Source organism: Podarcis erhardii (genome assembly GCF_964252035.2).
Source record: "Podarcis erhardii genome assembly, chromosome: 2".
Lineage (NCBI taxonomy): Eukaryota > Metazoa > Chordata > Lepidosauria > Squamata > Lacertidae > Podarcis > Podarcis erhardii.
Window position 1 is genome coordinate 90,404,529 of NC_138498.1, and position 23,235 is coordinate 90,427,763.

The 23,235-nt window shown below is 42.3% G+C and overlaps 2 protein-coding genes across 6 annotated transcripts in view; both read right to left on the reverse strand.

Annotated features, from left to right (window-relative positions):
• Window positions 1-4: 4 nt before the first annotated feature.
• On the reverse strand, window positions 5-11,156 carry TATDN2 (TatD DNase domain containing 2). 2 transcript variants are annotated; one of them, XM_081852437.1, is made up of 7 exons: window positions 11,046-11,156; window positions 9,931-10,307; window positions 7,719-9,089; window positions 5,909-6,790; window positions 4,630-4,757; window positions 2,743-2,926; window positions 5-1,552 (listed from the first exon to the last, which is right to left on the reverse strand). In XM_081852437.1, exons 2-7 carry the CDS (start codon window positions 10,291-10,293, stop codon window positions 1,412-1,414), a joined length of 3,069 nt encoding a protein of 1,022 aa, XP_081708563.1. In that variant the 5' UTR covers window positions 10,294-10,307; window positions 11,046-11,156; the 3' UTR covers window positions 5-1,411. The 2 variants fall into 2 exon arrangements, with proteins under 2 accessions (XP_081708563.1, XP_081708564.1); XM_081852438.1 differs by lacking the exon at window positions 11,046-11,156 and adding an exon at window positions 10,550-10,940.
• Window positions 11,157-11,911: 755 nt separating this feature from the next.
• IRAK2 (interleukin 1 receptor associated kinase 2) overlaps window positions 11,912-23,235 on the reverse strand; it is a 34,802-nt gene continuing 23,478 nt past the window's right edge. For 2 of the 4 annotated variants that reach the window (XM_081852695.1, XM_081852692.1), the window contains 6 exons: window positions 22,480-22,589; window positions 20,622-20,817; window positions 18,892-18,954; window positions 16,716-16,916; window positions 14,876-15,377; window positions 11,912-13,924 (listed from right to left, as the gene is read on the reverse strand). In XM_081852695.1, the coding sequence (XP_081708821.1) occupies window positions 13,812-13,924; window positions 14,876-15,377; window positions 16,716-16,916; window positions 18,892-18,954; window positions 20,622-20,817; window positions 22,480-22,589 (1,185 nt within the window). In that variant the 3' untranslated portion in view covers window positions 11,912-13,811. Of the gene's footprint in view, window positions 13,925-14,717; window positions 14,778-14,875; window positions 15,378-16,715; window positions 16,917-18,891; window positions 18,955-20,621; window positions 20,818-22,479; window positions 22,590-23,235 lie in introns of all 4 variants that reach the window. The other 2 variants (XM_081852694.1, XM_081852693.1) reach the window with 2 other exon arrangements.

Sequence of the window (23,235 nt, forward strand, 5' to 3'; positions counted from 1 at the left end):
GCTATTTTCACAAACATTAGGAAACACTTTTAATAAAACAAATAGAAGTATATACAGAAGGACCTTTCCATATAACATGAAGACACTGCTGAACTGAAGGCAAAGGAAGGGCAGAGAACAACGTTCGCTTTCCATGTTATTGGTTGCAATACTTTAATTTCTTGCCCAAGAGTCATGTATACAACATGTATGAATATTTATATAAAAATATGTTTATTTACAAGTAATCTTTTTAAAGTCCAAATAATACATAATAGAACAATATAGAAACATGGAATCATTCTTCTTTATTAAAAAGGAACCCACTGCAGAGGTTAAAACTGCCCAATTAAAACAAAAACAAATCATGGTTTCCCACAAAATAATCTTGAGAGCCTATTTCACTCCCTTGCTTTGTTTAATTACTTTGTGTGTGCTTCGGTTTCTGGAGAACACAGTGTATCTAGAGTAGCCTTTCTCACCCAAAGGCTCTCCCGATGCTGTTGGGACTCCAGCTCCCATCAGTCCCAGCCAGAATGGGAGTGGTGGTCCAACAACATGCAGATGACACCAGATTAGAGGTTAGATCTAGAGAGTATTTCACAGCCCTTTCAGTATCTCTGAGTTATTACGCAAATTCAGTTCAGTTTAAGGTTCTTGCCATATAGTTTATAGACAGAGATGATCCTTTGTGCTAATGCATATGGGGGGTGTTACTATCATATACTGGTAATGTATGTCATTACTACTTTGAGTATATTCATGCTATACCAAATGGAAGGTTTTTAACTAAGAATATATGGTATTGCAGTTGCATGGACTGCTGCTCCAAGAGAAATAATCAGACAAGGCAAAGACAATTATGGGGCACTTTCTTTTTTAAGGCTAAGCCTCGCCTTACCAGGGGTAGCCATCAGGGTCCACTGCCCATCATTCCTGGTCACTGGCCATGGTGGGGCTGGAGTTAATGGAAGTTGGAGTCCAACGTTTGGAGAGCATCATATTGACTACCCTGTACTAAGGCATACCTGGCTTTCTCCTTTCTATTGGAGACTGGCCTTCTAAAAATGCTCAGTTATAATCTCCTTCAGATACATTAAAAAAAGCAAATAAAAATTTAAAAAATCAATATGCTGACAATTTTTTGGCTGCCCAAGATAATTTAAAATTAAAAAAGAAAGCCACTCTTATGAATAAAATCAACACTAAGGCACCTTAAAAGGAAGGGAACAAATAGCAGAGGGGAGGGGAAGCAGCAGGAAAAGGTGTGAATTTTAAAGGAATGTGGTTCAATTAAGCACTTATTAATATTTTCCTTGTTTCCAGAAGTCACAATATCCAAGCTGGTCAACATTAATGTGCAAGTTCCAAACTTATATTTACATAATAAGTATTTCCTCATCAACTCTTTTCCACACTCCCTTGTGCTTCCCTACAAGTCATATATTCTTTTTGTGTTTTGTCTTAGAATGCCTAACATGGCAGGCAATGACACTTCTTTGAGCCGAGCAATCTCTTTAACGGTGTGCAGAGCTACTCCTGGATGTGAATACTGGCATACAGTTTTGGGAACCTGGAAAAAGCAGAAGCAGAGTTTTAGGAGATAAGGTTCTTGCCTGCACTTGTGCCTTCAATATTTCACATTTAACAAACTCCCATTCATCTTTGACTCCCTTATCTTTGAGTACAGTGGTGCCCCGCAAGACGAATGCCTCACAAGACGGAAAACCCGCTAGACGAAAGGGTTTTCCGTTTTGGAGGTGCTTCGCAAAACAAATTTCCTATGGTCTTGCTTCGCAAGACCAAAATGTATTGCGAGTTCCTGCGGGTTTTTCCCCCTTCGCCCCCCTTTTCTAAGCCGCTAAGCCGCTTATCTGCTAAGCTGATAAACCGCTAATAGCACTAATCCGCTAAGCCGTCAATGGGCTTGCTTCGCAAGACAAAAAAACCGCTAGACGAAAAGACTCATGGAACGGATTAATTTCGTCTTGCGAGGCACCACTTTATTTCTGACCATGGGATCTCCCCCAACAGAATCATAGAATGGTAAAGTTGAGACCACAAGGATCATCCAGTTCAACTCCCTGCTGTGCAGGAATATTTTGCCCAACATGATCCTGAGATTAAGAGGCTCATGCTCATGCTCTACCAACTGAGCTATCCCTCAGTAGCTCCTTTAGCTTTTTGAAATCAGCCTTCTTAAAGTCAGACCTCCTGCAGCTGCTTCTTTCTTGTAGTTTCCTGCCCATTAACAGATTTCTGTAGCACTGCCTCAGTTTCCTGCGCATCTATGAAGCTACTATCTCCAGTACCAGGTGTTTCCATGTCATCTGTAATATTGTCTCCCTTCCCCTCAGGATTTACTTTAAGCTCTTCTGATCAGGTTTGTGAGATTCTTACCAAACACATTCTTGCCAACCATTGTGAGGTGCAGCCTATCTCTTGCCAGAAGTCCTTCCTTGAGGAAGTGGAGACTATGGTCCAAGACCCCAAACCTTTCCTGATGACCCCCCTGTGTGGGCAGTGATTGACTTTTGATATTTTCCCCTCTCTTCCTGGGCCATGACTTTCAACAGGAAGGAGTGATAAGACCCCCCACTGCATTACGCTATATGAAGGACCTGCTTCACCCTAAACCATTAACATTTTCTTTCATTCTACACCCTAAAACAAGAAAGGACATTATTTTAATGAAGTATCAATCAGCACACAATAAAGGGACAAAGGATTGCAAACAACCCCAAATAAAACAAAATACCTTACCTGCCTAGGAAGGAAATATGGCGCATCTGTTTCTACAACTATTCTACTTAAAGGGATTTTCTGAACTGACTCTCTAGCCTCTGGAGCAGATGGATATGTCAGCAATGCTGTGAATCCAACAGTAAGATTTGGAAAGTAGTCCAACAATGGTTCTATGGCACTGTAACTGCCAGTAAAGCAATGCCTAAGATAGAGAGAAAACAATGGTCATTCTGCAACATACGATGGCCAACCAGCAACAAGAAAACAGTAATGCTGGCCATGCTAAAGACCACACAGCAAGCTGGACACAGAATGGTGGCTGCTATGTTGTTAATTTCTTCTTGGAATAAAAGCCACACTTCAGCTAAAATTGGTTGCGGAAGCTGCAGATTATAATTTTAATACTATATTCAAGAAATTACAGAATCTAATTTCAATGAAATAGAGACCTTTGAAGCATTCAAGATATGTCTTAATTTTCACTTTTGATTTTAGAATGCTGGTCTGAAAAATTAAATGGTAATTTTTTTAAATAGAAAGGGAGATTTTATTTATGTATACACCGCCTTTTTCCCTGACAGGAGATCATGGCAGCTTACAGATAAAATAAGAACAGCTAAAAATGCTGGGGTGGGTGGGAACAATAATTAAAAAACAATTAAACACACAACACATATCTTTTTGAGATATCTACTAAAAACATACAATCACAACACAAACTGCATGGAACCAGCCCCCAAATTAAAAGCAGCCAGTTCCCCAAAGCATGTTTGAAGCAGAAAGTATTCACTTGCCAGTGGAAGGACAACGAGGGAGCCAGCCTAACTTCTTTAGGATGGAAGTTCCAAAGCCTGGGAGCAGCCACTGAGAAGGCCCTCTCCTGCATCCCCACTAAGCATGCCTGAGGGTGGCAGGACCAGGAGAAGGGCCTCCCCCAAGGATCTCAGAACCCAGGCGGGCTTCTGCGAGGGGATACAGTGGTACCTCGGGTTAAGTACTTAATTCGTTCTGGAGGTCCGTTCTTAACCTGAAACTGTTCTTAACCGGAAGCACCACTTTAGCTAATGGGGCCTCCCGCTGCTGCTGCACCGCCGGAGCACAATTTCTGTTCTCATCCTGCAGCAAGGTTCTTAACCTGAGGTACTATTTCTAGGTTAGCGGAGTCTGTAACCTGAAGCATGTGTAACCTGAAGCGTATGTAACCCGAGGTACCACTGTACAGTGGTGCCTTACAAGACGAAATTAATCCGTTCCGCGAGTCTCTTCGTCTTGCGAAGCATGGCTATTAGCGGTTTAGCGGCTTAGCGGCTATTAGCGGTTTAGCGGCTTAGCAGCTATTAGCGGCTTAGAAAAAGGGGAAAAACTTGCAAAAACTCGCAAGACGTTTCGTCTTGCGAAGCAAGCCCATAGGGAAATTCGTCTTGCGAAGCACCTCAAAAGACGGAAAACTCTTTCGTCTAGCGAGTTTTTCGTCTTGCGAGGCATTCGTCTTGCGGGGCACCACTGTACATTCTTTCAGATAGCTTGTACCTAAGCCCTATAGAGTTTGGATTTGATATCCCGCCTTTCACTTCCTTTAAGGAGTCCCAAAGCGGCTAAAATTCTCCTTTCCCTTCCTCCCCCACAACAAACACTCTGTGAGGTGAGTGGGGCTGAGAGACTTCAGAGAAGTGTGACTGGCCCAAGGTCACCCAGCAGCTGCATGTGGAGGAGCGGAGACGCGAACCCAGTTCCCCAGATTACGAGACTACCGCTCTTAACCACTACACCACACTGGCTCCTCCACATAGGTCTTTGTAAGTCATAACCAGGGAATCACAGCCATACAGAATTTTAGGACCTCTGGCCTTCAGCTTCTTTTTAAAGTCAAGGATGGGTAGACTTAAAATTATTTAATACAATTACCTGTGTATCTTGTAGTCTTTGGGTACGCATTTTTTCATGATTTCCAACAAGTCATCATCAGCATCTCTGCAGTGAATTACCAATGGTTTCCTTAAGGAAACAGCAAGATTCAGTTGCCTTTCAAATACCTGAAGCAAGCAAGAAAGGAATATATCTTCAAATGCTATTAGAACTGCCCCAAGAACAAAAATGTAAGATGTGCGGAAAACAATCTAGTACCTCACTCCACCACTACCATTTATAATCTTACTACTTTTATCAACACAGTCCATTTTGTTGGGGGGGGGGGACATAAGAGAGAGAAAACTGTCCAGGAGCACATTTTCATTTATTTCATTTTAAAGGGCATTAAAGGAGTAGACTGGTTGAGCTTCAGTGTCAGTATTGTACATGATGCTGATGCAATTAGGAAACACAACATACTAAACTAAAAGCAGTATGAATAATTTAACATTGGATAAACAGATCAAATTGTAGATACTGACATGTTCAATAGATTTCCACTCATGCAACAGCTGCTGTAGGAAATGAAGGCAATTTTTACCAGTTCCTCTTCCTTCCTGCAGCTCTCTAGCCACTGAACAGCTGCTCAAGAAAACTTAGGGACTCTTCAAAAGAGCCCTAGGGGGTTGCAAGGGGTTGCAGTAACTCTGGATCCAAGCCATTCAATGTATAGTTCTGTGTCTACAGCAAGTTTTTCGAACACATTTTGTTGAGAATTGTTCTATTTGCAGCCAACTAATATTACACATGATGATGCATTTTTCTTGCACTCTTCCTACTCTGACCACTTACCTGAGCCATTGACCAAACATTTCTGCTAGTAGGTTGTTTGCTACCATGCACCACTGCAATACTACTTTTGGATGTAGAAATCACATGCTGCTGAAATTCCAAAATATGGGATATGTCTCTTTTGCTAATGTATTCAAACCAAAGCCTATTACGAGTGATTAGATAACAGAAATGCTTAGAATTATTTCAGCTACGTATCACCCCCGTGTTCTAGGTCAGCACTGCACATTAATACATTTAACCAGCACTACAAAAATGATTTAGCAACCAATCCTCTTATTCTGTGGATTGCAATATACTCCGAGCAATGGACTGGAAAGGTTTTTCCCCCCAAAAGAAAGCTACTATCATCTCAACTTAGTGGGTTTTTTGAACAACTGCTTCACAACTTTACAGACCAATGACATCTTACAAAGTGAATGACTTGTTTCTTCACAAATCTTAAGAGACACTGAGCACAAAAAGTAACAGCACTCTCCTTTACCTTATGTTGCGTTGGGACCTCAGTGCTACATTTGTAAGAGTAATCCAGCCCCATTTCTCCAAAGGCAATAGCTTTGGGGTGCCTCATTGCCTGTAAGATACTTCTTTCATGAAGGTCTGTGTAATAACGTGCAAAGTGAGGATGACAGCCAAATGCCCCCCAAACCATGTCTTCCTTTAATAAATCTTCCCATAAGTAGTTGTTCAATGTACGAGGATCACAAAAGTCAGCTATGCATCCCTGAAATTCTTCAGGAAAGCTGCTACTGTAAGTCTTTCGAAACTTAGAAAAAGTGCCCCTGAAAGCTGTCTTTGTATATAACATATCCAAATGGCAGTGGGTATCAATAAACCCTTCTTTTAAATATTTAGGCAGGTCATCAGGCAAATCCTGGTTTACACATTGATTGACAAAAGACTCTGACTTGCGAGATGTGGAGAAAATAGGAACACATGATGCTACTTCTTTACTCCGTCGTCTGTTTGTCTCTTCATCGACCAGTTGAGAACCAAGCGACCGGGGCCTAACACGCATACAAGGTTCTTTATCCCTTGGTGTAGTTGATGGGCTATCAGCTGAGGTATCTAATGAAACATCACAAAGATGGGTGGCATATGAGGTATCTTCAGAAGAACATGAAAAAGAAGAACAATCCGCTGGCTTGCTGCAGCTTGTCCAATACTTTGTATAGTCACTCATTCTGCGATTGTACAAATGAGGAGGATACATCACCAACTCTGTTGCCAACTGTGAAGTCTCCACTGTTTTTGGCGTACTGTGGTTTGGGATAGAATCCTCCTGGGAGAAAGTACTAGGTGGTTCTGCATCCTCCATGTCAGACCAATCACTTTCAGCCGAGGACTCTCTTTCTTTCCCCATTAACTGCAAGTCATGAAATAAAATGAAAAAATCAATTCAGCTTGGTTATCTTGCATCTGATTAGTTTAAGTTATATGCAAGGGAAGATGACCAGTCACAGGGGAAGACGACAAAAATACAAGAGGTATGCAGATTTTGTTTTTAAAAGAAAAATAGACATGGCTCTCCAGCTAATCTCTGTTAGGCCTGCCATGCCTATACTGGTTTATAACAAAAGTAAAGGAAGATATGAGGGATTTTTTGTATAATTTAAGGCAACAATATGTGAAAAATGCTTAAGAATTGTAACATGCCATTCAGACAACTGGTAGAAAATGCACATTGAAATAAAAACATGTTAGTCTTGCAGTTTGTTATTCACAGAGAGCAAACACCACTTTATTTCGGATATTTGGTAGTCGACCACAAAAGATAAGTAAAATTTGAGGATCGCTGAAGACTTCTGTATTGATCAGCAATGCTATATGGGACACAATTTATTATTATGAGTGTCATCCAGAAAAGGCCACATGACATCATAAAAAGGATCGCTACATGGCAACTTCTAAGTTAATGGAATTCAGAAAACTATCTCTTAATCCTGAATCATACAAACAACAAAGGTTGTGTTTGTAACTACTATTTTGTCCTACATCCTGCACCTCTGAAAACTGCTACTAAACATTTCTACAACCATTTGGAAGGATTCTGTGTTTAAATAGCACCTTTTAGTAATTTAAATTTAAGTTTAGTTTAAGTTTCCTTAAACTACATTCTTTTCCTACTAGCTTAAGGGTGAATCCTTGAAGCTATCGTAAGGATTTCTCAAACTTTTGGGAATATGTTTACTTTTAAGTGCTGGCTCTTCATTTGTGTGAAATCAATTACATTTCAGGAACATTTAGCTACGGTTTCATTTTGAAAACCTTATTCCACAAAAAGAATGCCTCACCTTCTCATTTGCTTCTGAACTGTGGTCATCCACAAACACAGGTTTTGGAGAAGATTCTACAATAACTGTCCTCTGGAAATTCACAAACTCCTTTGCAGCAGTAACACAATGTGCATCAGATGAACTGGGGCAAACATATTTTTCTTTTGGCACAATTTTCTGCTTTGTGAAGGTAGTGTTGTATTTTGTCATAGTTTTCTCACTGCTGCAACCTTGCTTGAACAGTTCTTCACCTTCATACCTGGACACTTCAGACACACTTCTCAGCTGGTTTCCTGGTCTCTCATACTCCTTTTTAGATAGACTGGCACAGGCATTTTCTTCATCAGTTTGACTCTGATGCTTGCTGGACTCTTGCTTATATTTTTGTTCTCCTTCAACCTGTAAAAGGTGAGATGCGCTTTTAAATTTATCATCTGATCTGCAATGCTCTCTGCAATCCTTTTTTTTACTCCGTCCAACAGAAATGTTGATGTCTTTTGGCTCCTTTTCCAGTTCTGGTTCATCTTCAAATCTTGATAATGCAGACCTTGATAATGTATACCTTGAGCTGCCCGCTGGTCTAGAAGCCTCTTTTCCACTATGCCTAGAAATACTGTTTTCTTCTTTTGCAGAAACTTTCTGAAAGGTCGACTCCTGCTTAACTTCTGGTTCATCTTCAAATCTTGTTAATGTATGAATGTGCCTTGAGTTGCCACCTGGTTTGGAAGCCACTTTCCCACTATGCCTAGAGGTTTTCTTTTCTTCTTTTGCAGCAGCTTTCTGGAAGACAGAGTCCTGTTCAACTTCTGGTTCATCTTCAGATCTTGATAATGCTCGAATATGCCTCAAGCTACCCTTTGATCTGGAAGCCTCTTTTCCACAATGCCTAGAGATATTATGTTCATCTTTTGCAGCAGCTTTCTGAAAGGTGGACTCCTGTTTAAAGTCTTTTTCTCTTTCTGAACTTGAAACTACAGATACACGTCTTGAGCTGCCATCTGACCCATGAGACTCTTTTCTATCCTGCCTGATAGAAATATTAATGTGCTCTTTTTCTATGGTTTTCAGACAGTTTGACTCTTTTCCAGGTTGCTGCTCTCCAAGTTTTGATGCTATTGAGGGACGTCTCAGGTGGCCAGTTGATTCAGATGCCACTTTTTTAGGAACGCTTTCTTCCAGGGTTCCATTTGGAGGTGCCACCTCCCTTCTAGGTCGCAGTGGTCCCCCAAGTATAGCAAGCAGAGCTTTGCGGTATATTAGTCGAGATCCTTGGTCCTGGTCTTTCATTCTCCTCCTGCCACATTCAGCACCTGCTTCCTTTGAAGCACCTTTTCTTTCTGTGCTTGGTGTGAGGCTTGGACCTGTCTCACTGCAGCCATCTTGTTTAATCTAAACAGTAAATAACAGTGTAAACTTCACACAACATACCTAGTATCCATTTCATAGAAATGATATCTTCACATTGTAGGTTAAAAAGGCCAGCCTAAAAGAACCATACAATAGTTTGCCAAAAAAAAAGAAGAAAAAAAAGGATTTTGGTTAGGGCAAATTAGTCCTAAGCAACTGGACATAAATTAACAAATTTCTGAAAACCTGACTATCCTCAAAAAGTATGAAAAGCTACCAAGGATGCTCCACTAAGGCTGCAATCCTAAGGGGCAGAGAGAGAAAAATGTGTTTTAACCATCATATTTAAAGCACTGCTGGATCCACACTGCTACTGATTCGCATTGGCTAGATTTCTCATTGGAAACAGTACAGGACAGACTTACACCAGGTCCCATGTGGGAATATGTCTCTCTCCAGTTTGGAGGCACTTCAAAGCTGCTGAGAAGACTGTAAATCCAAAGACTCAAAGTATTTCACAGTCCTCCCCTAACATGCCCACAAACAGCTTAAACATGTCTCGTTTGGCCCAACAACTACAATAGGGCCAGAGTTATAGAGGCACTGTAGCACTGGAATCAGACATAACTTCTAGCACTGGAGAAGCTCTGGTATATACGGCTCCCTCTAAGACACTTCCTAAGGGACAAAGAATTGCAACCTGAATACATTTTATTTAAATATTCATACAATTTCTATGCTACCCTTCAACAAAAACTCCCAAGGTAGGAATTTATCATCCATGATAAAAACTATAAAAACAAACAAACACAAGTACATTATAAACAAATGCAATTCCCCTTGACCCCGCCTGATGTTCCAATATTTGTCATCACTTATCTACCTTTTGTTTCAAGGATTCTCGAGGCGAAGACGTCACATTTTCCTCAGACATGTCACAGGCAGGACGTTTTACAAGGAACAGTTTATTGGAAAGAGGGCGGTCTGGGCTCTCTCCAAGAAAGCTGTCAATTCCATCATTCGTTTCAGTCTCATCAGAGGAAGAATCCGCTGCGGCAAACGAAGTTCTCGAGAACGCTTTATAAGACTCTGGAGCTTTCCTGAATGTAGCTGTCTCAATGGATATAGCAGACCTACTGCTAGGGGAAGGCTGTGATGGCGCTTCTTTGGCGAGTCTGCGATATTTGGCGGGTGATCCAACAGACAAGCTGTCCCACTCTATTTTACGCCTCCTGTTTGGCTGCATTGAGGCTGGATTACCTGAGCATGAAAAGAGAGAAAAGCCAGAGTTTTAACACATACACGCTGCCCAAGCTTGCGCCGCAGAGAGACTGCACATTTCTGTAACGTGTGAGAACAGCAAGGCACTAGAAACATGTCCATTTAAAGTATAAACTTATGCGTGTGTATGCAAAGACTGGAGAACAGACAGCTATGCTCTCCGACTTCCACCACAGAGTTTCTCAAGTGCACCCAGGCTAGTGCCCACAGAACTCAGGTACCTGTGCTTATCAAGGCCCTGATCCACCCATGTCACCAGCAACTCGCCAGGGCGCCTCTTTCTATCCTCCTTCCTTCAACACCCATAAAGGAGGACCAGAGGAAGAGGCCGGAACTCCCAGCCTGCCTTGAGTGGGAAGCAGGAATGCGGGGCGGGCGGAGCAGTTGACCGCGGAGCCACAGCCCGCTTAACTCCTGGAAGCAAGAGAGAGGCCAGGAAGAGATTTCCTCAGGGGCTGCAAGCGGCCTCCCTCCTTGCCAAGCGCCGGCAGCCATTGGTTGCCTTCACCGGGGGGGCCCGCCCCTTCGGAGACGAAGCCGCCTTCTTTTCCTCCCCGCGTCAGCCCACCCCCACCCCCCCTTGGGGGAACATTGCCCCACGCGCGGCTTCCACTTTTCAAACTAGGGCGGTTGGCAGTTACAAGGCCGCGCGGCGCCTCCCTCTCTCTCTCCCCCCCCCCCCGCCCAGGGCCCCACTCTCGTCGCTCAGTACAGTACCGCGCGCGCCTCCTCTCGCTCGCAGCCGCCCTGTTCTTCACAAAGCTTAGGGGCGGCGACCGAACGCCGGGAGAAGCGGAGAGGGGAGGGGGGGGAAGCTGTTGGACAGGCTCGCCTTCTGATTGGGTGAGAGGAGGGTCAGGGGGCGGGCGCGTGGCCGGCAGGAGGGGTCCGCGTGACTGAAGCGAAGGGCAACATAACGGGAAGAGGAAGCGAGCTTGGCCGGGGGAAGAAGCGCGCTTGCGCAACCTGTTCGGCCGCTGGTTAAAGTTGGGCGTGAATGGGGCCGCGCCGGACGCAGGCTCCGTTCTTGTCGCCGGCTGGCGAAGACCCCGCAGAGAGAGGCCGTCCTCTCCAAAACGCCCAATTCCGTGGGGGAATTGTGGCTGGTTGTGGTATTCAGACATTTCTATGCAACTGGAGATGACCACTGGGGCCCTAGTCACGTGCTGAGAGCAAACAATTGGGATCCAAGCAACCCCATCTGTAGAGACACACTCAGATAGTTGAACCATCTTGCTAGGGCCCTACAGTGTGGAGTATGAAAATACAAGGCACTTTAGTGATAGCTATATATGGCCCACACTTGATTTACCAGCATTGTGGAATTCTGACCTTTTTAACCGCTTGAAATGTTGTGAAGATGGTTTTTGAAACGTTACTGTTGAGTTTTACTGTGTACTGTATTGTACTTTATGGGATTGTGTGCTGCAACCCGCTAGGGGTCCCGATAGATGTAGAGCAGGCTATTATAAACAAAACAAATTTATGTTCAGTACCATAAACAGTGGCACATATAACTAGAGAAAGAATTTATATGGAGACAGAACACCGTAGACCGTTAAAAGGACCACATTCACAAAACAGCCTTTTTCAATAATTTATTTCAAATGTATAATTTGTTTTAAGCATTTGGAGCAATGAACCTGAAAAGTATATTGCAATGATGAGTTATGGAGCTTAAAGGGGGGAAATATAGCTATTCAATAAAGCCATGGAACTGCATAATAATCTATTTCTGTCATCTCTTTGGATGCTTCAGACCAGAAGCTTATACAAATTTACTTAGATGTCAGCCCCACTGAGCTTAATGACACTTATTTTTCAGTACACAAATCTTAAGATTGGACTGCAAGACTTGCCCCTGCTCCCCCAAAATTCCAGCAAGCAAAATTATTAATGCCCAAAGGATAGAACACAATAGATGCAAATATGCTTCAAAACTTAGTTTTTAAAAAAATATCAAGTTCTGAAAATACATAAAATACAAAATATGCTACAAAATATTTCCAATATATTCATTAATAGCTTCAAAAGGTAAACACTGTCAGTGAATAAATAGTTTTATAATAATACCATTAGCTTACTAGCAAACTTAAACCCCCAAAAGCACCAATATAGCATTTATATTGTCTATACACCCATCCCTTTGAACCACCTACTATTAGGAGGTAAATAATGCAGTTTTGCTGAAGAAGCAAAAGGTTGTTGCTACATGAAACAGAAGTACCAAGTCTATCAGCTAGAGTAATCTTGGATTTAGGACTGCTTAAATCTCTATAGTATTGAAATATCTCATTCACAGGATTTTGTCAAATTTGGGCTACAATATTAATACCTGGTATTATCTTCTATTGGTTTACCTGGTAATATGTCCTATTGAACTCAGTGGAACTTACTTCTGAATAAGCATGCATAGGACTGCATTGTTAGTGTAAGTAACAGTGGTACCTCGGGTTAAGCACATAATTCGTTCCAGAGGTCCGTACTTAACCTGAAACTGTTCTTAACCTGAAGCACCACTTTAGCTAATGGGGCCTCCTGCCACTGCCGCCTAATTTCTGTTCTTATCCTGAAGCAAAGTTCTTAACCTGAAGCGTATGTAACCTGAAGCGTATGTAACCCGAGGTACCACTGTATTGTATTCTGAATTATATTTCTAAGAAATGTACAAACTAGACAGTCCTGCAAAATGTATATTATTTTAGCGGCTATAGATGCATTTTAAATTTACAGCAATCAGAACTCTGACCGGTTTTGTCTGCTTGGATGCAAAGCACGACATCAGTTCTGTATACTGCACCACACTAGGGTAACCTATGTTCAAACCTCCTTGTCTATGAAGTTCACTGAGGTGACTTTGAGCCAGTCATCATCCCTCAGTGTAACCTAACTTGCAGAGATGTGATGATAAAAGAGAGGGGAAGAAGCGTGTGCTGTCTTGAGTAACTGGATATACATGTAAGAAATGAATAAATAAAATCTAAATACAAATAGCATTCTGACCATAGCATTTCCTTAAGCAAGTAACTTGAGTCTTCATGTTGTAAAGAAGAATTTTCTTGCCATGTCAGAGGCGGTTTGTGTAAAATAAGACAATGATAAAACCATGAGCAAGAGAAGACCTCCAAAGTAATTTATTCATAGTGCAGGCAAGCACTATAAATGTACCATAAAATTCAGTTTATACAAAGGCTAGAGAAGGATGCTTCTTCCTCTTGTTCTATGTTTCACTTTGGCTGCAGCCTTTGGTTTCAAGAGAGCTGTGTCTACCAAAATACATTTCAATCACAGCCATAAAGCAGTGAATATAATCTTGACACTAATCACTTCAAGTTGATGCTCTCCCCATCCTATCCATATCTTGTATAGGTACCCAATGTAACTTCAAAAAATGCATTGTGCTTTTGTTTCTACTGCCAATAAAGTTTAATCTTCTGCAAACTGCATGGATGATGATTTAGTTCTGCATGGATGATGATTTAGTTACATCAAATCTTCAAAGAGTTCACAAGTATTTATCTTATTTTCCTCATACAATAAAAGTCGTTCCATCATCTTTTTCTTTTTATCGTTGATTTTTATTTCTTTCACCCCTGCTGAAAGAAAGCGCAAACAAACAATGTAATATAATGACATTGCAAATAATGTATACAATCACTAATTACTGAGGTAAAAGTTATTTTGAATAAACTATAGAATGTTGATTTTCTTTAAATTAACATGAAGGAATTGCTGAAAAGTTGCATATACTTAGGAGAGGCTAACCTGTGGCCCTCCAGAAGTTTACAGCCTCTTGTCCATTACTAATTCCAGGCACTTTTTCAGATCCTCACCTCTTGGGTCTAATGTAAAGGAGAGAGAGCTGGATGTCATCGGCATACTCATGACACCATTGCTCAATCCCTGGATGATCTATCCCAGGGATTTTATGTTACACAGCTGGAGAGACTACTGCTAAGGAATCCATTTCCCCCCAAGAGTTGATTCATTTTAAAAAAAACAACAACTAAGGGCTATCACAAAATCGAAACTATTGCAGAATAAGCAAAGTAAAATGACAACATGAAATCCATCTACCACATCCTACATGATACCAAAATGGTGTTAATTACATGTCACATAATTTAGCTCCAACAGTATAATTCTGAAGTTCCCTATTTTTGTTTTAATTGAACTTGCTTCCTTCCCCATGTGCTTGAAACTATCATAGAACCCTTGCATGATACCACTTCTCTTACTCTTTCAAATCCTTCCTATAAACCCACTTTTTCCATAAAGCCTTTTGACAGAACTATCTAGTTCCCAAGCCTTAATGAAATACTGTAAGCCTAAGCATCTGAAAGAAGCCGCATATTCCTTCCCTGTTTACCCTTCATCCACTTCTCTCACCTTTCTCTTGTCTGCCCTGTGGCGAATTTTAGACTGTGAGGGTTTCAGGGCAGGGATCATCTTGCCATGCAAACTGATGAAATAATATTATTTGTATTACTGTTATTATATACTTCATAAATGTTCCTAATTTTCCTCAAAGAATATTTAAAAGTTACCTTGTGAAGAACAGGCAGCACCAGAGCTTTCCGTATTTGTATTTGTTGGAGTCGTTTTATTTAAAGAACCAGTTATTTCTAGTGGCTCCTTATCAGAGTCCATATTTTTTGTGGAGATGACACTGCTATATTCTGAATCATTTGCCAGAGGCTTTGTGGGAGAAACATTTTCTAGATATTGAGAGTTGTTGCTTGGTGGCTGGCAGGCAGCAGCAGCATCTGTAGGGTCCCACGAAAAGTTACTTGATTCATCTGACTCGCAAGGGACCCGTAATATCTGCCCAGAGTATGTTTCAGGAGACATGGCACTCATCAAAGGTGGCAACAAATCTCCACAGTTCAAAGACCCCGGATTCGCTTCATTTGAGAAACCAAAATGAAGGGGGCTGGCTGACTCATCGTTTTCTTCTGGAGTATTCATGGAGAGTCCATGGTATCTGCTCCACTCGGGCATTTTCTGACACTGTATTTGATGATCTGCCATTTCGATTATTTCATGCACCTGTTTTTTTAACAGCAACGTTAAAACAGCTCATTCAGATTTTCTTCACTGAAAGAATGCAACTGCTTCCCTCAACACTTAGAGACACACACTCTTAAGTAAACAGGGAGGGAAAGTAAGTACTAAGAAAATGAAAGGGGTGGGACTTTGCCTGCTGGCTCCACTCATGACACTGCCTGTCCTGCTGGCCTCATCGCCAGCGTACCTCCACTGTATAGTAAGGGCCCACCAACACACAGGAGCCCCAGTTGTGTGAAATGCCTCCAACTGCATGTTTGTAGGTGACCCTTTGCAGATGTCCAGACAAACACAAAGATCAGAGGCCTAGGAGCAGCAGGTCAGAAGTGAGGCCAAGGGGTTGCGATCTCAACCCGCCCCCACCCCATTCATGAAGAAGGATATGGTTTACAGTGGTACCTCGGGTTACATACGCTTCAGGTTACATACACTTCAGGTTACATACACTTCAGGTTACAGACTCCGCTAACCCAGAAATAGTACCTCGGGTTAAGAACTTTGCTTCAGGATGAGAACAGAAATCGTGCTCCGGCGGCCCCGCAGCAGCAGCAGGAGGAGGCCCCATTAGCTAAAGTGGTGCTTCAGGTTAAGAACAGTTTCAGCTTAAGAACGGACCTCCGGAACGAATTAAGTACATAACCCAAGGTACTACTGTATAGACAAATTATGAGGACTGGCATTCTAGCAATGAGTTTGGAGTGTTATGCTCATCACCTCATCACCAGCAAGACAGTCTGTATCTACTGCTGTGAGGGTGGTGGCCCCCTGCCCTACATCTGTTGGCCTCAATCCTTTATAGATGTATGGTCTGCCCACCTTAGGGGAAAAAACAGGCACAATCTTACATCCACCATTTCTACAATGATCTAAGTCACTGTTTGTGTAGCACCATAGTGCTTTCTGTGGTAAATGCATAAAAAGTGAAGAAAAGGTCTGTGTTTGCAAACTCTGGTTTCCCTTCTGATCAAACAAATCTTTAGTGTTTTATCTGTTGCCGTGTTTCTTGGCTTTATCGCAACAGATATTTTCCTTATTCTATAAGCCGTCTCGTGAATCTTTTTATTAAGAAGCAGGGTATAAGCGAACAAACATCCCTCAAGTCTGGGGATATAAGACCAGTGTGTGTACTCATGGCATCCAATAAATCAAGAATCTGTTCTGTGTGCTGGTTTTGCACAAACTAGCTCCCCCACCCCAAATAATAGCCAGATGCAGGACAATAGCAGAGACACAGACCTGTACCACTCGGCTCCAAAGCTATAAGAATGCAGGGCAAAGCTTTGCTGTAGTAGCAGGAAGTGGAAAGAGAAGTACACTTACCTCTGCCATGTTAGCATTTTTTTTCCGCAGGCAAACACAGGAAGCAGTGGCCAACCAAACAGCAGTCATTTCTGGTAAGTGACCTGCATGCTTGTCTTGATATTTGTGACATATTTCTGTGGCAGCATGTCTTTCAAAGGTTTTCTCCTTAGAACTAGATAGTTCCTTTGCCGCCTGGATTTCATCAAGGAAGACATCTTTCTATGGAAGAAAATGAGATGGAGAAATGCAGTGTGCTCAGCTCCTTTTGTACAAGAACAATATTAAGCTGGCTGGCTCATTCAGACGACTGCCTCAAAATTACACTATGAAGCAGAGGACAGCGTTCATATTTGAGAACTTAAAAACTACTACGGATTAGTTCCAGCGACATAGGATTGCTCTCTAAGGGTTTGTCCACACTTTCGCTTGTCCTGTGCCTAGAAAGCATGGGTCCAAGAAGTTTTCTGTTTGCCTCATCGCTTGCCTGGGGAAAACCCACTCTTTAGCACTGAATCAGAGCAAACATCAATCTGCAGAAAACATGACTAATGTGTACTATGATTCAGCAGTAAATATCAGGTTTTCCGAGGGAAAGTGGCAGAACAAGCAGAAGTTTGGATGAGTCCTATGTGTGTTTTACTGGGGGGGGGGGTTTCCAAACTGATCCCCCCCCAGTTCAAGTACTTTTGGTTATTGCGGGAAACAAACTCTTAAAATATATTAGGGTTAGTGGCGCCCTGCATCATGGTGCCCACCCATCAGGGCGCCCAGCAGTGGGAGTCCGGGACTGACCGGGAACGGCTGCGAGGGAATGCTGGGTGGCACCGGCTCTTCCTATGGCTAGCCACGCTCTCTCGCTTCCTGCCTGGGAGAGAAGGCAGCGCACAAAGCTACGCGGCGCCCGTTTCCCTCCTGCCTGCCCCCGACAGTAGCGGGCTGCTGAGGAAGCCCGCCCGGCAAGTGAGCCTTGAGCTGCCCAGCGCAGGGGGCGAGGAGGGCGGGGAGGCGGAAGGGCACTGAGAACATCACCCCTTCCGTTGAGGAAAAAGGTGGAGGAGGGATTCATTCAGATTTAGGGTGTGGGAGGGGAAAGCTGGGGGGGGGGCGCACTACCATTAGGACTCAGTTCAGAGGTAAGGATGGACTCGAGAGCATGCTCTCCATGCAGTTAGTGGTTAGAAACAAACAAACGCCAACAAAAAGTCCTTTAGATTCAGCAGGGCTTAGTCTCAGGTAAGTGCTGCAGCCTTTGTGACCCAAGTTTTGGGTCCTTTTTAGGTTCAGGATGTCACCGTTTTACACCTACCCCCCACAGTATCTGAAAACATCAGCTTTGTACTTAAGCCCAAATTGGCCGGGAATTTCATTCTCTGTGTCTTTATCAATTTATTTAAAGAACAACAAACTGGTGATTGCTTTAACTTTTTGATATGTGGTGATTTGAATCATGAGGATGAATTAGAAGAACTGCTGAGTTTTGAATGAGTCTTGCTTTGGAATTGAGGACTTCATTAGATTTTCTTCTGCTTTTTCATTTCATTTTGTTCTAAGGGCTTGTTAGAGATAATGTGTAGGCATGGTGTCAGCTCCCTTAAAAAAAGGTCAACAACTCCTCTGGGGAACCTTTCCTACAACTTTGGGGTCCCCCCCTTAAAAAAAGTTGACAACTCTGGGAAACGGGGGGGGGGGCGGAGGGATCTTTGCAACACAGCGCCGGATATGCTTAAGACGGCCCTGTATTTATGCAGCATGTAATAATAATAATTTTTTTGTTTACTTTGCTAAGTATATGTATACTTGAAAAAACATGTTCAATCAGATCCAGTTCAGCATTCAGCTGTCTATGGGTTGTAAAGGCAGTACTAGGATTTTTGATGTGGTGGTCCCATCGCTAGCAGTAGGTGTGTGGTGGGGGGTATTGGGTTGTTTTTATTTCGATTATATATTTTGATTTTGTTCTGTGAAACCGCCCTGAGACCTCTGGGTATAGGATGGTATATAAGTTAAATAAATAATAAATAATTTTAAAAAGAGAAGATCTGGCATATACTGCAGAACTGATCTGCATGGGAAAACATATTTCGGCATAAGGATTGTATTCTTTGGACCAGGTTGAAGATCTTCTATCGGGAATGATCCTGCTTCAAGCACGAACACACACACACACACACACACACACACACACTTAACTTACCAGGTAAAAAGGATGCCTTCCTTCATCCATTGCCTTCATGCCAGTCAGTATCTCTCCTAAAACCTTGAAAACATTGTTTTTATAATTACATACTTTCCCTTTTTAGAATGGATTATTCCTTAAGATCAAAGGAATATCAGTATTCATTCTCTGTGCTCAAACGAGATGTCCATTAACCAAACAGTCATTACAAGCAATTCAGGGATGTGTATATTGCACAACTTCTGAAGTAAACAAATAAATTCAGTGTTCAGAGAAATTGAAATCTGTGGATAAAGGATGCCAATTTTCAGGTGGATGCTTAATATTGCCTAATGTATTCTTCTGACAGTCGGAGCCACTAAGAACACTGAAATCCTACCTCTGAAACATTGGCAAGTCTTACTTAGCCCTTTTCCTGACCTCACCAAGCATTGCCTCCAGCACTTTTAGTCTGTTTTCACAACCATTCACACCAATTGAAGGTGTTCACATGACTCAGGCCCCAAATACTTGTGTTCATATCTAAGAACACTTTCCTATTGGATGTCTCAAGTTATAAAATTGGTTAATTTGCATTTAAAATGCATGCGACTGATGGCTGCTGAGACCCAAGGTCTAGAATTCATGCAATAATGAATCAATGGGTCACTATATCAATTAAATTTGGACTTGTGGGTTGCCATACCAAAAAAGGTTGCAAACCACTGGTGTTGGTTACACCACTCAGTGTAAGTATTCCAATTAGTCTGGCTCAGCATTATCTACTCTGACTCACAGCTTCCATCCTACATCTCAGGCAGAGCTCTTTACTAATAATAATAATAATAAATTATTTATATCCTGCACTCCCCAGCCGAAGCCGGGCTCAGGGCAGCTAACAACAATAAAATAATACAACATTCTAAAATCATTTCATTATAAAATTAATTCAAATCAAATTAATGGCAACCATTGGGCTAGAATTTTGTGAAGATTGCCAAAGGAGGGAGTCAGGCTGTGCCTTGGCCAAAGGCCTGGTGGTGGAACAGCTCTGTCTTGCAGGCCCTGCGGAAAGATGTCAAGTCCCACAGGGCCCTAGTCTCTTGTGACAGAGCGTTCCACCAGATTGGAGCCACAGCCGCAAAAACACTGGCTCTGGTTGAGGCCAGCCTAACCTCTCTGTGGCCTGGGACCTCCAAGATGTTTTTGTTTGAAGACTGTAAGTTCCTCTGTAGGGCATACCAGGAGAGGCGGTCCCATAGGTACGAGGGTCCTAAGCCCGCATAGGGCTTTAAAGGTTAAAACCAGCACCTTAAACCTGATCCAGTACTCCATCGGGAGCCAGTGCAACTGGTATAGCACCTCGCAGCGAGGACCCCGTAAGGAGTCTCACCGTGGCATTCTGCACCCGCTGGAGTTTCTGGGTCAGTCTCAAGGGCAGCCCCACATAGAGCGAGTTACAATAATCCAGTCTGGAGGTGACCGTCGCGTGGATCACAGTGGCTAGGTCAGGGCGAGAGCCATCAGCCAAAAAAATTTCCTCTAGTGATGTCTAGAATAGAATCTGGCTTTTTGCCTGCAAAGAGTGTGTCCTATCACTGATCTATGACCTATAATTTTCCAGACCCAGAGTCTGATTTTAAAATAAATTGACACTATGCTAACTCATTTGGAGAAAGCAATATAAGAAATTCACTTCCATGAAAACTTGCCAAACTCTTGAGGTGAGGATCATATATAGCATTGCACACAACAGGTGGGCAACTTACTATTCCACAACCAAATATGTCCACTTTTTCCGTTAGCTGCCCGTGCCTGACAAAATCCTCCGGGAAGTAAGCGAGAGAAGCTTGCAAGACTTTGGTTTTCATCACAGAGCGCTCAGATTTTTTCTCTGCAGGGTGCAACCTGAGACCAGAATGTCCAAGTTGTGGTGCAAAGTTTTCATCCAATAAGACATTGGAACTGTGCAAGCAAGATAAGAAGTGCAAGTAAAACGTCAGTTACAACATTGGTTTTCAACTAGTGCCACAGCAATACCTATGTTGGGATACAGAAACAGCGCTACAAATATCTAGTAAGACAATAAAGAAATGCCCCCCACTCACTAGAATGCTTGGACTAAATATGGGTCTCCATCTTGCATGCGGTCACCAGTATGGCATCCACAAGACTTAACATCTATACATATATTTGTCTTGGAAGACTGTGTTTGGCAATTATTTTTTAAAGTTTCAATAAAGTTTATAAAATAAAATAAAATCGAAGTGTAATGCAATATTTGCCTTGAGTAAAGCATATAAATGAAACTTAATAAACAAGCAAACATGGGTCTCAGTTCTGAAGACTACTGAGCTACAATAAATAGTAGTCATCCACATCTGAACGTGATAACGTAGCCTGGGATAATGCAAACTAATTTAAGTATCCTTTTAATTAATAAGAGTGTCCTGACAAAGTGCTAATACTGCACCTATTTTCCTATTAATTGTAGGGCAAATAATAAAAAGGTAAAGGTAAAGGACCCCTGACAGTTAAGTCCAGTCGCAGACGACTCTGGGGTTGCGGCGCTCATCTCGCTCTATAGGCCAAGGGAGCTGGCGTTTGTCCGCAGACAGTTTTTCCAGGTCATGTGGCCAGCATGACTAAGCCGCTTCTGGTGCAATGGAACACCGAAACCAGAGCAGCACACGGAAACGCCGTTTACCTTCCTGCTGGAGTGGTACCTATTTATTTATTTGCACTAGTATGCTTTTGAGCTGCTAGGTTGGCAGGAGCTGAGACCGAACAATGGGAGCTCACCCCATTGTGGGGATTCGAACCGCCAACCTTCTGATCGGCAAGCCTAAGAGGCTCAGTGGTTTAGACTACAGTGCCACCCGCGTCGCTAGGGCAAATAATATATCACTCCAAACAGAAGATTTTTGCAAAACCTGGATCCTAAGAAAATGTGAATCTAGTTGAACATTTGTAGCAATAATTGGTGGGCAGAAGAAATGAATGTTACTCTTCTGGCAACCACTAATTCTTCCCTGTATAAGTGTCCTATAGTCCCTGCCCCCTGAGCGGGGCTTACTTTTGACTGGGATGGAAATGGGCTAAAACCAGCAAAAGATAATCAGCCAGTGGCAAAGGATTCCTCCTACTTCCACACTGCCTGCGGATTCTGCCTTGCAAAACGCACCCTCAGCCAGCCAAATGAGGGAAACATGTACTTTTCATTTACAATAAGTATACTACTTGGTGATAAATCGGTTCTAATTCTGATTTCCAGTCCTAGCAAAAGAAAGAAGTATTTCAAAGAATTAGAAAACAGAAAGTTCCAGTAAGTGAACAAAGATATCTAATCCTATCACAAACACATTTCAAGCTTATTGCTCTTCAATACAGCTGAATTATAACTGTAGTACAAAGCAAGAGACGCTGTAGGCATGTCCATCATTGCACAAATAGTCTGCAATTATATATGCTTATCTATCTGAAACCAATAATGAACTGAAATGGAACCAATTTCTATTCTTGTCTTGCAACAAAATCTTTAACCAATTGAAAATGTTCACCAGCTTATTGAAATATATATTTTGATGGCGTAAAGAAGAGAACAGTGTTTTAAAGTCAGCTCCCCACCTTTTCACATTTCCATGAATAATTCCTAAGTGATGCAAGTGCCGAACAGCTTGAACAAGGCCCAAAGAAATTTTGATGCGTTTCTCCCATGTTAGTGGTTCAGAACCACCCTGCAACAGAAGGGTAGAGATTTTGTGACCATCAACGTACCTTTCTCTGTAGGAGTAATCAAGCTCTTTGCTGGCCCAAATTTTCTGATAGGTGGACAATTAAATCTCAACACAGGGATCAAACAATTCACAGGACTGGAGGGAATAGTTTCTCTCTTTTAAAATACAGACATGGACTTGTCTGGTTGTTGGTTCATTAGGGGAATAAGTCCAAAGGTAACAGCAGTACAATACCTAATAAAAGTCATTACACTACTGTTACTTTCGGATTGATTATCTGAGCAGAACAGATTTTGAACTCCAATACTGCACAGATTCCGTAACTGGGCATCAAGAGAACTATGCTGAGCACATCCTAGGAATGGCCAGTCCTTACGGTATTCCTCCTTCCCTTTAATCAGTAGATTCCATGCTACATCCTGCTTTTTTAACCTCACCCACCCCCAGTTTTCAAAAAATGTTGGCTCAGGTGGGGGCTGCTACTCTTCACAAATCACAAGTCCAAAGAACTAGTCATACACTTCTTTAGTTTCTTAAACCACAAGCAGAAGCTGACAGACAAATCCTGCCCTGACTCACCTTGTGGCAGTAAAAATTTTCCCTATGTGGAAGTATGTGCAACCTTTTCAATACCTGACGCAGGCAA